The sequence below is a fragment of the Kockovaella imperatae genome (assembly GCF_002102565.1).
Source record: "Kockovaella imperatae strain NRRL Y-17943 chromosome Unknown BD324scaffold_9, whole genome shotgun sequence".
Lineage (NCBI taxonomy): Eukaryota > Fungi > Basidiomycota > Tremellomycetes > Tremellales > Cuniculitremaceae > Kockovaella > Kockovaella imperatae.
In genome coordinates, this window is record NW_019028949.1 from 498,323 (window position 1) to 512,497 (window position 14,175).

General features: G+C 52.1%; 6 protein-coding genes across 6 annotated transcripts; 3 read left to right on the forward strand and 3 right to left on the reverse strand.

Moving 5' to 3' along the window:
• Positions 1-757: 757 nt before the first annotated feature.
• On the reverse strand, positions 758-1,279 carry BD324DRAFT_682194 (hypothetical protein; the record flags this gene model as incomplete). The annotated part of the gene is made up of 1 exon (XM_022019140.1): positions 758-1,279. One exon carries the CDS (start codon positions 1,277-1,279, stop codon positions 758-760), a length of 522 nt encoding a protein of 173 aa, XP_021870186.1.
• A 352-nt stretch (positions 1,280-1,631) lies between these two features.
• Positions 1,632-4,443, forward strand: BD324DRAFT_581112 (putative mitochondrial inner membrane protein; the record flags this gene model as incomplete). Its single annotated transcript, XM_022013484.1, has 19 exons — positions 1,632-1,798; positions 1,838-1,923; positions 1,960-2,028; positions 2,068-2,078; positions 2,121-2,161; positions 2,200-2,273; positions 2,312-2,380; positions 2,416-2,537; positions 2,573-2,684; positions 2,766-2,893; positions 2,931-3,023; positions 3,061-3,180; positions 3,218-3,559; positions 3,596-3,688; positions 3,726-3,761; positions 3,799-3,818; positions 3,859-3,983; positions 4,022-4,151; positions 4,191-4,443. The coding sequence occupies 19 exons, from the start codon at positions 1,632-1,634 to the stop codon at positions 4,441-4,443; spliced, it is 2,091 nt and encodes a 696-aa protein (XP_021870187.1).
• A 1,441-nt stretch (positions 4,444-5,884) lies between these two features.
• On the forward strand, positions 5,885-7,295 carry BD324DRAFT_630022 (hypothetical protein). The gene is made up of 2 exons (XM_022016281.1): positions 5,885-6,140; positions 6,227-7,295. The coding sequence occupies exons 1-2, from the start codon at positions 5,964-5,966 to the stop codon at positions 7,091-7,093; spliced, it is 1,044 nt and encodes a 347-aa protein (XP_021870188.1). The 5' UTR covers positions 5,885-5,963; the 3' UTR covers positions 7,094-7,295.
• Positions 7,282-10,422, reverse strand: BD324DRAFT_630025 (hypothetical protein). The gene is made up of 17 exons (XM_022016282.1): positions 10,316-10,422; positions 10,035-10,216; positions 9,851-9,986; positions 9,706-9,803; positions 9,313-9,667; positions 9,215-9,277; positions 8,816-9,176; positions 8,758-8,777; positions 8,585-8,724; positions 8,383-8,550; positions 8,323-8,347; positions 8,143-8,284; positions 8,084-8,105; positions 7,914-8,048; positions 7,645-7,877; positions 7,515-7,605; positions 7,282-7,479 (listed from the first exon to the last, which is right to left on the reverse strand). The coding sequence occupies exons 2-17, from the start codon at positions 10,114-10,116 to the stop codon at positions 7,379-7,381; spliced, it is 2,172 nt and encodes a 723-aa protein (XP_021870189.1). The 5' UTR covers positions 10,117-10,216; positions 10,316-10,422; the 3' UTR covers positions 7,282-7,378.
• A 247-nt stretch (positions 10,423-10,669) lies between these two features.
• Positions 10,670-12,082, reverse strand: BD324DRAFT_592224 (putative vacuolar membrane protein). Its single transcript, XM_022013812.1, has 3 exons — positions 11,884-12,082; positions 11,659-11,843; positions 10,670-11,618 (listed from the first exon to the last, which is right to left on the reverse strand). Exons 1-3 carry the CDS (start codon positions 12,055-12,057, stop codon positions 10,691-10,693), a joined length of 1,287 nt encoding a protein of 428 aa, XP_021870190.1. The 5' UTR covers positions 12,058-12,082; the 3' UTR covers positions 10,670-10,690.
• Positions 12,083-12,242: 160 nt separating this feature from the next.
• Positions 12,243-14,108, forward strand: BD324DRAFT_630030 (putative polygalacturonase). Its single transcript, XM_022016283.1, has 9 exons — positions 12,243-12,567; positions 12,604-13,003; positions 13,038-13,066; positions 13,104-13,156; positions 13,199-13,332; positions 13,371-13,474; positions 13,511-13,627; positions 13,662-13,706; positions 13,747-14,108. Exons 1-9 carry the CDS (start codon positions 12,299-12,301, stop codon positions 14,000-14,002), a joined length of 1,407 nt encoding a protein of 468 aa, XP_021870191.1. The 5' UTR covers positions 12,243-12,298; the 3' UTR covers positions 14,003-14,108.
• Positions 14,109-14,175: the final 67 nt, after the last annotated feature.

A 14,175-nucleotide genomic window follows, 5' to 3' on the forward strand; every position in this document is an offset into this window, starting at 1 on the left:
GCATCTACATTCTGTATGTATCACTTAGGGTGGCCCGTTCCGTCCGTCCGGTCCTGATGATCCATGATCCATGATTCATCGTGGACCTCTTCGAGATCGACACCGCTTTCGCCGAATCACCTCTGCTTCCGCCATCGTTTCAGTACGTCAAAGGTAGGCCCTCCGGCCAATCAAAAGATGTGCGGTAGACGGACGAGCCAAGAAGGGTATAAAGTCCAGGTCCTCGTATCGTACGCCTTTCCCTGTTTTCTTCCCAATCATCATGTCCACCACTAGTGACAACGTGAAAGAGACAGCTGTGACTGCATCCCAAGATCCTGACTGGTGCAGCGAGCCCACTGAGACCTTGGCAAGCAGCTACAAGGATCGCCGAGACAGCGTCGAGGGCAACACTAGTGGGACAGTCAACCAGGCCAGGGATGGTCACGGTCACGGTTCCACCGTTGAGCCAGTATTGTCAATTGCGAGTCAAGATTGTCCAGAATATACACCGCTTTCAGACGAAGACTGCTTCAAGCTCTCCTCTGGCCGCACATCGATGAGCAATTACCAAGTCTTTGTCACGCCAGGTGATCCCACTGTTGGGCCTCAGGACAGCCACGGCGCCGGATCGTTTGACAAAGGCGATGCCAACGGGGGAGGCTCGCAGGTTTAGTCAGGAGTGACCGGGATGGCACATGCTGGGCCGAAGAAGCTATGGCGCATCAGTACGCTTCTTTTCTCCATGTAACCCACCGGATAAGATGCCACCCTAGGCTCATCCCTTTGCGTCACGTTCCCTCGCTTTCAACAGGTCTTTCCAAGGGTCTTCACAGAAACTAGGTTGAAAGTATCCTTCTGAGTCGTTCCCGCTCTCCCCGGAGTTTCCACTCCGAGCACCGTATACACCACCTCTTCCACCACCTCTCCCGCCCCTCGGTGGAAATGCAGTGACCGTCCCCAATCCACCTTTCGCTCTCGCTTCTGCTCTTCCTCCCCAACCTGAATCGCTCGTTCTACCGTGATTTGCAGAATGGGGATGTGGCCGCTTTGATCTCAGCCGGGCGTACACGTCAGGCTTTCTCACCTTGACTCCAGTATTCAGTCCTTCATCAGTTTGCAAGTGAGAGACTCCTCCGTCCCCTTTGTCACCTCTGCCTCTGCCTCTCGCTCTTTTACCACCGACTACACCTCGTGGACCTCGGCCTGACGGTGTACCTCGGGACGGTCCATCATTTGCCTTCCCAGTCTTTGGCACTGATGCTTTGCCGAACGCGGCGGGCAGTCCAAATGCTTCCATGGGTGTTGCGACGAAGTTGTTGTCATGAGGATCGCTGAAGGGTCAAGGTAGATGGACAGCATGCTTTTGTGACGTGTTAAAACTGTAATACAACCTGATAACGAACCCCCGCCCGCGGGCCTCCCTCCACTTTTTTCTCCGGGACGAAGATTCCGAACAAGGGGGCGTTTGAGGAAAAAAAGAAAAAGGTCAGAGCAGCAGCAGCATCAGCAGCATCTTGTACGACCTCGGCATCAGCGAGTGGTGTACAGCACATAACCACAGCGGACAGACCTAGCAGCAGCTAGTGGGAGGAATCGCAGAGGCTGCTACGTGTACAGGTCGCTCACCGACCGCCTACCCTTTCCCCGCAATGTCCGACACTGCCTCGACCTCTGGAAGTCCCGTGTCTTCCCGTCTGACAGATACCATCAAATCGACGACTAGCACCTTGTCCAACGTGGTCAAACCTGCCGAAAGCGAGCTGACAAGATGGAGGAGAACGTTTGACAAGTTTGCCAAAGATGTGAACGGAGTCAAGTGAGTATTGGATCGTTTGAACACGCTGCTGATTCTTAGATACCTCACGGCGACTGAGTTTATAGATGCCATTGCACCGACAGAAGAGGGTTTCAACAGGATTAAGAGGGAGCAATATTCGATCTGTGAGTGTGCGCACAAGAAGCCTTTCTGACTAGCAGTGTTTCGCGTCGCGGACATTTCTCGTCGAGGTCTGGTCTCGTTTGATGATTTTGTGGTGTTTGAGACGCGTGAGTTCTTACGAGCCTGAACATGTCGCTGACGCTCAGTCCTGAAACGAGTAGGCAAAGAGCCATCCGCAATGTGACTGATACGCTTTCAGCCCGACGCAGACTACCAATTGGCATTCCAGGTGTTTGATGCGTGAGCAAGTTTTCCCTTGTCACCTGGCTGATCGCCAGCGATGCCTCTGGATCTATCGACTATGATGAATTCAAAGCCGTCTTGTCAGCCAATACCGCAGCCAGCGGCATACGTGAGACCATTTGAGAAGGCCAAACGCTGAAATTCCAGCATTCGACTTTGACTGCGATTGGATGAAATTGTACGTCGGAAAACGTGGCGGAAGGCATGTCCTGGAATGTGAGCATTAAAGAGGTGATCTCGGCTGAAGGCAGACCACGAGTTCACCCAGTTGATCAAGGGCTATCAAGGCGAGAGACTGAGACAGGCGTTCCGATACTTTGACCGAGATGGGGATGGGTATATCAACCCGGACGAATTCCAAAAAATCATCATGGTGCGTCGAACCGAGGGACGTAGCTCAAGATTTAGGAAATCGCAGGTCACAAATTGTCAGACTCGGTCTTGGCTCGATTGCCGACGCTGTGCACTATGAACCCGGGTCACAAGATCAGCTATTCAGAGGTCATTGGATTCCACAACAGTGAGTTTTGAGCCGGTGCGATCATGCTAACAAGTAGTCATCAGAGGTAGAGTGCTTGATATGGACCCTCTGACGTCGTAGAAATGGACGCGGTCGAGCGATTGATCACTCGCGCTGTCCGCAAATCAAAAGACGGTCGGATCGACGTTTCAGACTTCTTAAATGAGGCTCAGGGATCTATGCGGTATGGCATGTTTACGCCGATGGAGGTGAGATTTGCATGGAGGGGCACACGCTGAAACCAAGGCCAATATCATCTGGCACTTCGCATCTCGCGGTGGTGTTGGGTCAAATCAACGCTTGACATTGGCCGACTTTCAGGCACTGCTAGATGCCAAGGTGGGTGCCGGAACGCGACTGCTCCGCTGACCTCTAGTGGCAACCCCCAGAAGTGTCTATTACACCCGAGGTAAAGGAAGGCGGATTGTTGGAGGAGATAGGACGATCGACGTACAATTTCGTTCAAGGTGGTATTGCTGGAGGTATCGGAGCATACGTGAGTTGCCAGCTCCAGTACCTTCGCTGAGTCGTAGGCGGTGTACCCTATCGATTTGGTAAAGACGCGATTACAAAATCAACGATCAACGGTCGTCGGCGAGGTGCTGTATCGAAACGCGTGGGACTGCATCAAAAAGGTTTACCACAACGAAGGTGGTGTCCGAGCCTTTTACCGAGGTGTTATGCCTCAATTGGTCGGCGTGGCACCTGAAAAAGCCATCAAATTGACCATCAATGACCTGGTCCGGAAAAAGGCAACGGACCCGGAGACAGGAAGGATCAGTCTGGGATGGGAGATTGCGGCTGGTGGAACGGCCGGTGGTTGTCAGGTCATCGTCACCAATCCACTCGAGATTACAAAGATTCGTCTGCAAATGGTGCGCGGACTTGGGGGGAAAGAAGCTGACCGACAGGCTGGTGAGATCACACGGGCAGAGGGCGGAGCTGCGGTTCCACGAGGGGCCATCCATATCATCAAACAACTGGGTCTTGTTGGCTTGTACAAGGTGGGAACATTATTAAGGGGACTGAGCTGATGACAAGGGTGCGACTGCATGTTTCTGTCGTGATGTGCCATTTGTGAGTGATTTCGTGCCAATCTCTGTTGACGCTTCAGTCTATGATCTACTTTACATCGTGAGAAGCGTCGTGTGCGCTCTCATCGCTGACTTTGCAGCTACGCGCACATGAAAAAGGACGTATTCAACGAGGGGAAACGTGGCAAAGTATTGTCTTTTGGAGAATTGCTCCTCGCAGCTGGTATCTCTGGCATGCCCGCAGCGTACCTCACTACCCCAGCCGGTCAGTCAACCACTCGATACAGGCAACTAATGCTGCAGACGTCGTCAAGACCCGGTTACAAACTCAGGCACGGGCCGGTCAAACGGTGTATAATGGTGTCTTTGATGGATTCCGCAAGATTCTCGCCGAGGAGGGTCCTCGAGCCTTGTTCAAGGGTGGTCTAGCCAGGTGAGCGAAGCAGAAGCCGACGCGTTGCTGAGATGCAAGGGTCATTCGATCATCTCCCCAATTTGCCTTCACCTTGGTCTCCTACGAGCTGCTGCACAAGCATTTCCCTTACCCCTTCGGAGCGGAAGCCGTATCGGCTGCACCAGCACCTCGACAATCCAGTGACATTTCTCGTGTGCGAGCTAGGAACGCCTTGAGGATATTATTGGATTGTTCTAGCAGATTCGGCATGGTGGATTCACAAACTGCTTCGCAGAATGTCCAGAACCTGCCTAAATCTCTAAGACCATGAGTCCGGTCGTTCGGATGATGCTGCCGAAGATCGGCTTGTACCATATGCTTATGCACGCATACATGAAGGGGGGGCAGGGGATACATGTGTTCTAAGGTGATCTTGGCATACGTGAATTCAAGCGGAGCCTTGAGAAAAAGAGCGCCCACGGCCTTATCGGCTCTGTTATCGTACCTTGGAGCATTCGTCAGCAAGGAAAGTGAGTAATATTCTTGTTCCGTGGGTCGCATCCGTTTTCGGGGATACCCGAGGAGGACGTAGGTTCGGAGAATGCCACATTCCGGTGGACCATGGATGGAGGGGGCCGACTTTGGTGGGATCCGTATCCTGTGAAAATCTAGGTTCTTGAGCAGAAGGGGAGAAATGAGGAAGGCGGCGCTAGCCAATGCCAGTCATTCAATTCTCATGGACCATCATCTAGCATCCCATTTTGATCCGCAGCTTCATCACTTACTCTGGGATGGACCTCATTGCGAAGAGCGTCGATCTTTGGAAGCTCTTGCCGCATGAAGATTAGCAGGTGCTCTGATAGATGATAACGCTAGCCGCGTTGCGTGCGGTCTAAGAGACTATGGGGTGCAATGTAATTTTGGGTCTAAAAAGCCACACTCTCACACAGTAGCTCCACCGAAAACCGCTTCATCGGCAGAGTGACGTCAAGACAAAAAGTTTAAATCATCACTTATCTTTTTGTTGGAATTCTACCTGTCCAGCGTGGCGGGGTGGCGAGCTCTCTTTTGCTGGATACGGGCGAGAGAGGAGCTTGCTCAAGGATGCTCAGCGGCTATCTTGTCAGCCACTGTCGTCAAAAAGAAAAGAAGCATAGGTCGTCAGGGATAGGGTCATCAGCGATCTGTCATGGCTTGCTCTGTCATGGCATGTCTCTCCTCACTCACACGACATGAGATCAATGGTTCATTATGATTCAATGGGATTTTCTTGCTATTTTTGGCTACCCTGCAACCCATTTTTTTTTCTTCTCCTTGAGTGACGCTTTCAAGTGACGATCGATCTGCGTCGGTGGCAAGTGAGGGAGCACAAGCGGGTAAAGGAAGAGAGACGTGCGGGTCTGGCTCGGACCAAGAGTGTACTGACCCCTCCCGAGCTTCGATGCCTCTATCGGCACAGTGACGTCGTGGCAGCAACCTGAAGAGGCATAGTAGGCTGAGAAAAGAGAGGGAGGGGGGAAAAAAGATAGCTGGAATGCGGCCGAAAAGCTGCTCACTCAGTGTACCAGGTACCTTGTCGTCGGCGTCTAGACTCTCTCTCACTCCTGCATGTCGTTCAGGTTGACGTCGTCGGCAAGGCAAATTTAGTATGAGTCTTTTTTATGACGTAGGTAGAGAGACACTTGGATTTCGAACCAGGTATCCCCTTCCATCATTGAGAAGGATATATAGTTGGGCTCTGTTCGACCCAACCTTCCTCTTCTCCTCAGACCACTCGGTACAACACTTGTCTCTCAAACCTTCTTCCTCTCTCTCGACAACAGCAGCAGCAGCAGTTGAACTCGTTTGACCATGGCCAACGAAGCTCTTAACGAGAACCCACCCTATGGTGCGGTCGAGCACATCACCACCCACGGATCCGATTGGTTGTGGGCCGCCTTCTGTATCATGATACTCTCCGACTTGGTCATCATGGTCTGGCACTTCATGATCCCAAGAGGTCAACGAGTCTTCCACCAATTGTGCATCGTGAGTTGACATTTTTTGTCCCGCCACACCCACTGCTCCCGCCACACACTGTAACCTATCGCTGACCTGGTGTGGCACTCCTGTAGGTCATTCTGTCCACTGCCTCGATCGCCTACTTCTCCATGGCCTCTGACCTCGGATACACCAACATTCTCACTGAATTCGGACACGGAGAATACCCCATCGACGTCACAAGACAGATCTGGTACGTCCGATACATCGACTGGGTCATCACCACCCCTGCTCTTCTCCTCACCCTCGTCCTCGCTTCGGGTCTCCCCCTTTCCGACATCATCACCCTCGTCTTCTTCGACTTGGTCATGATCGTTACTGGACTCATTGGAGCCCTCGTCTTCTCTCGATACAAGTGGGGTTACTTCTCCTTCGGATGTGCTGCCCTCTTTTACATCTGGTGGGTTCTCCTCGGACCTGCTCGAACTTCCGCTGGTGCCCTCGGAGCTGGATACAAGAAGGCCTTCACTTCCTCTGCTGCTATCCTCTCCTTCCTCTGGTTGCTCTACCCTATTGCCTGGGGTCTCTGTGATGGTGGAAACGTCATCTCTCCTGACTCTGAAATGATCTTCTACGGTATCCTCGACGTTTGCGCCAAGCCAATCTTCTGCTTCATTCACCTCTTCATGCTCTCCAAGCTTGACCTCTCCGTTCTCCAACTCCACTCTGGCAAGTTCTCCTCTGCTGCCGTTGCCGACCCCGAGAAGAACGGTCGACGATTCAACGCTGTTGACAACGACTTCTCAACCACCTCCCCTGCCCAGAAGAGCCGAATGTTCGGAAAGAAGGGCAAGTACGACGCCCCCGCTGCCGGAGCCGGAACTGGAACCGCCATGGGACACGGAACCACCGGTGTTGCTGGAACTACCACTAGAGAGGAACAACTTGGTTCCCCTGTCGCCGAGCCCCGTGCCTCCCAGGCCACCGCCGTCTCTCACTAAACGGTGACTGACTCTTTCCACTGTCTGCTGCTTCCATCACACACCACCCTCGACTCGAGCCACCCACCTACGCTATCATTCTATAGTCTGATCTCTTCACGACTACACGCCATACTATAGTTATAATCAGCCGTACACTGCTCGCAGTGTCCTTCCATAAATGTAGCCTTATTTTATCCAGCATGTATCCCATAACCAATTACCGTTGCATACAGCATTGAGATATTTTACATGAGATATTCAACGATAGAAACCAGGAGGAGGACCGACCGCTTCTATATGAAATCAAGACCACCACTGTTGACCATTTGTCGATCCTTCCATCCCATAACCAGGTATGCTGTCTCTGCCTATCTGATCGATGGGAGCTTCGAATTGGCTAGGATCTAGATGTCAGCGATGTCGCAGCATAGTCGCTTACCCAATGGCGGGAACGGGAACCATGTGTCGAGATTGTAGGACTGATCCATGGGGGCTGTACCCGTATACGTCTTGGGCGCATCGTGTTGGGCCTGCCTTATCAGCACTGTTCCCGAGAATAAGAGACGCACGTAAATGCCTTGAGGAATCACGGAAGCAGGCTGATCATTCAATAGCTGCTCGGCATAATTGAAGTCTAGGAATCCCATATCCGCTGGCAGCTGCTGCATTGCTGGAGCTCCAAATTGCATAGCGGTCATGTCAGGTGACGTCTCGCGTGGTGGCGAGGCGGGAGGCAAGATGTTCTCCCGACGAGCTTTGAGTACGACTTGGCGCAAGAGTTCGGCATATTGGAAACCAGGTACTAGACGTGAGCACTCATGATTCTTCCCGTCCTTACCTTGAGTCAAAGCATGCGCGATTCCTTCTAGGTCCTTGCCTAGTTGTCGGACGTCTACAACCTCGGGAACAAGGCTTGTCAACCGGATCAAGCACCGAGCGGCGAAAGCAACATTGAGATGAGTATACAAATTGGCTGAGAGTCAGAAATGCAAGTCAGGCACTGCTCACCATATCTGAAATTCTTTTTGTACTGCCGGATCAGCGAACCTGCACCGGTCTGAACTCACCTGTCCGCTTCGTAACGCCATTGAGACGATGGTTTGAGCCGCTTTGAAGGCAATGATGAGGAGTTCCCTGCGATGAGGTGGCAGGTTCGCCACATCAGATGGGCTGTGGACGCCGTGCAAGAGTCGCGTGTTGATATTGAGTCTGTGGGTCAGAAGGGCTTCGACTGGATTATGGCTCACTGTGATCCAGCTCGGTTCGTTGCGACTAAAGTCAGCTGGAAGCTCGACTATGTCACTCACGGGCTTGCCTGAGAAATTCCTTTTCACCTATACCACGTTCAGCGTAGTATCGATCCCAGTACGCCTGCCAATCGGCGATGTCTTTTTCGTGTCGCTCAAGCTTGGCATCAAGGTCGGGGATGAGCGCAGCCTCAGCCGCCGTGAAGGCGTAAGGGTTGTGTAAAGGGACTAATGTCAGTACACGTCAGCAATATCTGCTCACTTCTGTAGGTTAACAATTCACACGCAGCGACGAGTCGAGCATCACGCTGGACCGAAAGGGGATGTTTGAGGAGCTCTCGACAATATTGGATCGATTCGGTCCCGCCGATCATACACGGTCGACCGAGATTGAACGCCATTCTGTCATGAGCGAGCGACAGGTGCATGACTCACTCTTGTTCAAGTTTGTACAGCTAGAAGGTCAGTCTGGCTTCAATGCGGGACGACTCACTGTCATCCACACCCGAGCGCCCTCAACAAGAGGCCATTCTGCTCTCAATTCTTGGCCCGACTTTCCCTTGCCCATTCCGCTTTGAACCAGGAGCGGGAGACACCGGTACAATCCGAGGTCCATGGCCATTCGCGTAGCATGACCCCCTGGTCTCCAAGATGTGTCACCCCATGATGCCATGACTACCATAGCTTGAACCGTTTCCATCGATGCAATGGGGGTGAACAGAGTCGACATTCCGATCCTTTCGGCATGATCTATGCATCGTCGTTGTAGCTCCGACATGGGTCCGCCAGCGTCGGTGGTCTTGGCCCCAATCATGACTAAAACAGTAATGCAGAATGCGGAACGACGACGCAGACTACGTTCAGCTCGACTTGTGCAGACTTTGACACCCACCTCTCAAACGTATCAAAGACTGGATCAAAGCAAGGCATGTAAACGAGACAATTTTCCATGAACCTGGCATCAGCATGCCTCACAACGAGTCTGCTCACAGATCATACATCCTTCGTGCCGTTGCCTCGTCACAGATGCCCAGATCAATGGGGTCGGGAGGCTCTCTAGGTCCCTCATGACCGGTCAAGGAGTGTCGCTTTGAGAGCTCATGCAATTCGTCGTGTTTGTTTTTCCGTTTCTTCATTGGCGAAGGGGATCCATCATCGTACTTTAATCTTGCAGCTTCCGCCAGGCTGGCCATACTGTTCCAGGGGCTGATGGCTCGGGAGCTGAGGACTTTTTTGGCGAGCTCATCATCGGTATTGGTAGTGCTGCTTGGAGGGTACTGAGGAAGGATTCGAGGAGATCCTTCGGTTCGCAGTCTACCCCGAGCGGGCCGGGTCGATACTGGCTCTGAGACATCAGCATGTGCAAGCGTATTTGTGACTTACCAGGAGCTGCCGGGGTCAGAGACGCTTTTTGTAGCTGGATCAGCTCTTGCAAAGCAGATGACATGGCCAACATCTGAGATTCCACCACTTTGAGACGGCTAGTCATGAATCAGCAAAGCCTCGCTTGCAACATCTTTGTCCTCACTCGTCGACCTTGGATGATTTTGTCTTGCGCGGGCCATCGAATGTACACACATGTCCGGAGGCTCTGCATCGATTGCAAGGTGGATTCTCTTTACCCAGACACTTCATCTTCATCCGATGACAATAATCGCAGGCACCTGTGAAGAATCGTCAGAGCACGCTGTTGTTGGCCTTCTCCGACTCACGGCCAGCTTGCTTTCTATCGTCCTCTCCATTGGAGCCATCAGGGGATCTTGGAGTAGACTGAGGAATGGATCCAGGAGGCATAGCGACTTGTGATACCCACCAGGGTTTTGATGCGATCAAGGTTGAATTGACGTTGCGTTGCCCAACAGGTCAACGGGGCCCGGTACGCCGGATAGAGCCGCTTTCTCCGAGGTAGGTGGTGTAAGCCTTACACTGCGTGAGACGTAGAGCGATTCACCGATGGATGAGCTCTTCGCCTGGCAGCCTATGATGTGCAGACCTTTGTTCTTTCACGACCTGTGGTTTTATGTGATGCTGTGAGGGATGAAAGGATGTTCAAATGTGGTATAGTCTAGCGCTGCCCCCCACCTCGGGCCTCCATGTCCGCCTCCGCCGGAAGCAATTTCCCCGTGGTTTGTGAATGCCTCTCATGATGTCTACTGTGATGATGGAAATGATGGACTACTCGAGGGCGGTGGTGGATGGAAATCGTCACAAAATACAAGGAGAAGTCGGGGAAGCTACTCAAAGTCCAATGCCAAGTTGGCGGATGACAAGGGCCGCATTGTTGAACCCCCGTACAGCTCAGCAAGCGAAGGTCTGAGTACCTCGGGACACAGCCTGGCAGAGAGCGATAATACACACATTTATGCATCTAGTCTGCGGTCTTCGCTCTGTTAAAGGCTGCGTAGCTCTGTCTTATGGCAATGAAGACTACCGTACAGGATACTGCAAAGATGTAAAAGATATTTCCCTCGTACTTGCCATCGCGACTTAGCCACTGTTGAAGGGGAAGAAACGCTGAACTGATCAATCCATTGGCTGTCCAGTTCAGAGCGATGCCAATAGCGCCTGCTGCGGTTCTGGCTTGAGGAGGCATGACTTGGGATAGGACCACCCAAACGACGGGTCCGAGACCGATACTGAAGAAAGAGACGAACGAGACGATGGAGGTGGCGGAAAGTGGTCCCGAGTTGGCATTGAGTCCAATGGCCAAAAGTAATGCGGAAATGGCCATGAATCCAGAGGACACCAATAAGATCGGCTTGGAACCCGCTCGTTCGATCACGAACGCAGGGAGAATCGTGAGTGGAATCTTCCAGGCCACCACGGCGAGGGCAACCATACGAGAATTGGCACTGAAGACTGGTTTAAGGATTCGAGTGGAAAAGTACATGACTGGGCTGATACCACAGGCTTGTTGAGCCAATTGAGTGATGATGACGACGACGAGTCCCCGGCGGATAACAGGGTCTTGAGAAGTGAGCAATTCGCGGATGCTCATGGGTTCTTCGGATGGCAGGAGAGGTTGCTCCTCCTCACCGTCAGAGCTGCCTGGAGTCTTGACGAACAGACTCCCGATCAATTGGGCGATGGCGAGGAAGAATGACACGGCGAATACCCATCTCCAAATGGTCTCTTTAGCCAGAGGTAGAGACAACGCCTGTCCAGTGAGAAGACCGACAACGATGAACAGCTGATTGGTGATTCCCAGAGCCTGTCTGATAGATGGCGGAGCAATTTCGGCGAGGAAAACAGGAACAGTCGCAGTGGCTATCCCACATCCGAGACCGATCACCACACTGCACGATCAGCCATTTACATCCGTCCTCTTTGACTAACCGGCCGAACAGCATGGCTGGGACTGAAGCACCCAAGCCCACCGCAACTGATCCTATCAGGATGGCGAAAGCGGCGACTCTGAAGGTCCCAATTCGACCTGTCTTACGGGCGACATAGTCCGAAGATAGAGAGCCGATCAAGCCTCCAACGGTGAAGATCGATACGACAAAGCCGAAGCGGGTCGACTGACAGTCAGCGATACATGTAAAGATGAGCAAAACTCACGTCCATCGGCACGCAAGGGGTGACCCATCCTTTTGTTGGGATATATCCTGCCGGTTTATCCGCACAAGTCACAGCGTCTGATATGCCGTTCAGACCAGTGATAGCCAGACCATATTGGAGAGCATGCGACACTGCCCAAGCAAAGGCGAATACACGTCCCACTGTTGAGCTCATGGTGAGTCTAATGTTGATGGACAAGTCAAAACGTTTAGAAAAGCGGAAATCATATAAAATCGCCGTATCACATATCCGGCTTCGGCGGTCCGGTGCCGGTGCTCACCGAGTCAACGTGGGGGTTACCCCGGGAGGAGGATATGACGCTCGCATTCCTCAAGAGATGGTTTATACATACATACATACATACATACATACATACATACATACATACATACATACATACATACATACATACATCATGCTCAACGCGATTGTATTCTTGATTATTCTGCGGGCAGCCCCAGTGTTATCCAGCTGGATACCATCGGCGAGCAATATCTTCGTGGAAGTTGCAACTTGGCTCGAGCCGACCAACAATCTCCTAGCCATAACCGAGGTGAATGGCCCGGAAGGGAGAACTCGGCGCTGTCGTTTAATGGCTTCTGGGGTGGATGATACCGATGGTCTTGAGCTTGCCGTTGCCAAGTGTGGCTCCAGAGGTATCATTGACCTTCCTCATCCCAGATAGTATGTCCTCCTGTCTGGCTACCTATTGATACTCAGCATCATCTCGCGTCCGCTAGACTTACGACTCGAACACTCGACGCTCAACGTGCATGGTTTCTTGACATTCACAGATGATCTCGATTACTGGAAGTCCAATCATATAGCGTTTCCATTCCAGAATCAGTCTCTCGGTCTCGTCTTCCACGGGCACCATTTCACCCTGGACGGCCATAATACCGGTGGCATCGATGGACAAGGTCAGAAATGGTACGATGACGCTCGCCGCGAAGGGAATAAGTATGGTCGGCCAATGTCCTTGGCGATTAGCCACTCGCATGATGTGGTGATCAAGAATTGGTCCATCATTCAGCCTCAATTCTGGGCCAGTCTTGTCGCTTGGAGCAGGAATGTCCTACTCAAGAATGTCTATGTGAATGCTACGAGCTATAATCCAGAGGTGAGACTTAAGTTCAGGCAAAAGCTGACGATAGTCTTGGGAGGAACCAGACGGAAAGAGCTGGTGAGATTGCCCGAAAATCATCTGCTCATCGGATCAGGCTACAAAACACGGATGGTCTCGACACATACAACGCAGACAATGTCACAGTCGGTGAGTGTGCGGTTCGGTTTCCCTGGCTGAAAAGTACTGTAGAAAACTTCGTGTACCAAGGAGGCGATGATTGTCTCGCACTCAAAGCAAACAGTACTGCTATAACTTTCCGCAACATCACCTGCGTGGGTGGTACAGGCATCGCCATCGGATCCTTAGCGCAATACCCCGGAGTGGTGAGAATTCCCCTTTGAGAGTATGTCTGACCATCTAGACCGATATCATTGAAGATGTCTGGATTGAAGACGTAAAACTCCTGCCAGCACCCTCTAACCAGTGTGCCTTGTTCCAAGGGTTGCTTCTCAAAGCATGGGGAGCGTGAGTGGCCATTTTCGAGTCCGTCCTGAAGCGCAGCGAGACACATGGCACTCCCCCCAATGGAGGCGGAGGTGGCTTAGGCTACGCTCATAACATCACCTTCAAGGATATTTACATGGAAGGCATCATACGTCCTATAGTCTTGCAGTCGACGTGGGCGCACTGTCTATATTTCGGCTGACTTCAGTCTAACCTATCTATCGAATGTAACTCTAAGCCCTGGCAACTTCGAGTAGGCTAAATTTTTTCGGTTCATACTGACTTCCCCGCAGATGGTCCGACCTTCATTTCCGTAACATCACTGCAATGTCAAAATATAACAGACTGATATGGCTCGACTGTCCAGCCCAGCACCCCTGCCGAAATTTCACCTTTAGGGACATGCACCTAATCCCCGGCGCCACAGATCATCCAGAGCTTCGGTATGTCTGCAACAATGTCGTTCTCGGTGGAAAGGACGGACTCAACGAGTGTCATCCCAGTGACTCCATGCTTGAGCGCAGAGAAGACGGCTGGCCTCATGAGTAGTCTGCAACGCTTATATCGAGCGCCGCGCTCGTACCACGTATCATGCAACAAAAGCTACTCGCCAACACCTGAGTGGTGATTTCCAATTGTCTGTCGGGTTTCGGATTGAACCGAGATGACGCCATCCGAAAAATTCGGCATCTTTCCGGTGTAACTCCGGGTCGAAGCAGTTC

Excerpts from the sequence above, each read along its gene's own strand:
- BD324DRAFT_630022 (XM_022016281.1), top strand. The coding sequence starts at position 5,964 with ATGGCCAACGAAGCTCTTAACGAGAACCCACCCTATGGTGCGGTCGAG. Across the intron at positions 6,141-6,226 it reads TCTTCCACCAATTGTGCATC|GTCATTCTGTCCACTGCCTC; the intron begins GTGAGTTGACAT and ends GCACTCCTGTAG.
- BD324DRAFT_630025 (XM_022016282.1), bottom strand. The coding sequence starts at position 10,116 with ATGCCTCCTGGATCCATTCCTCAGTCTACTCCAAGATCCCCTGATGGC. Across the intron at positions 9,804-9,850 it reads AAATCATCCAAGGTCGACGA|CCGTCTCAAAGTGGTGGAAT; the intron begins GTGAGGACAAAG and ends ATTCATGACTAG. Across the intron at positions 8,285-8,322 it reads ACGAACCGAGCTGGATCACA|ACTCAATATCAACACGCGAC; the intron begins GTGAGCCATAAT and ends TCTGACCCACAG.
- BD324DRAFT_592224 (XM_022013812.1), bottom strand. The coding sequence starts at position 12,057 with ATGAGCTCAACAGTGGGACGTGTATTCGCCTTTGCTTGGGCAGTGTCG. Across the intron at positions 11,844-11,883 it reads CCCCTTGCGTGCCGATGGAC|TCGACCCGCTTCGGCTTTGT; the intron begins GTGAGTTTTGCT and ends GCTGACTGTCAG. Across the intron at positions 11,619-11,658 it reads CCAGCCATGCTGTTCGGCCG|TGTGGTGATCGGTCTCGGAT; the intron begins GTTAGTCAAAGA and ends CTGATCGTGCAG.
- BD324DRAFT_630030 (XM_022016283.1), top strand. The coding sequence starts at position 12,299 with ATGCTCAACGCGATTGTATTCTTGATTATTCTGCGGGCAGCCCCAGTG. Across the intron at positions 12,568-12,603 it reads GACCTTCCTCATCCCAGATA|CATCATCTCGCGTCCGCTAG; the intron begins GTATGTCCTCCT and ends ATTGATACTCAG. Across the intron at positions 13,004-13,037 it reads CTACGAGCTATAATCCAGAG|TCTTGGGAGGAACCAGACGG; the intron begins GTGAGACTTAAG and ends AGCTGACGATAG.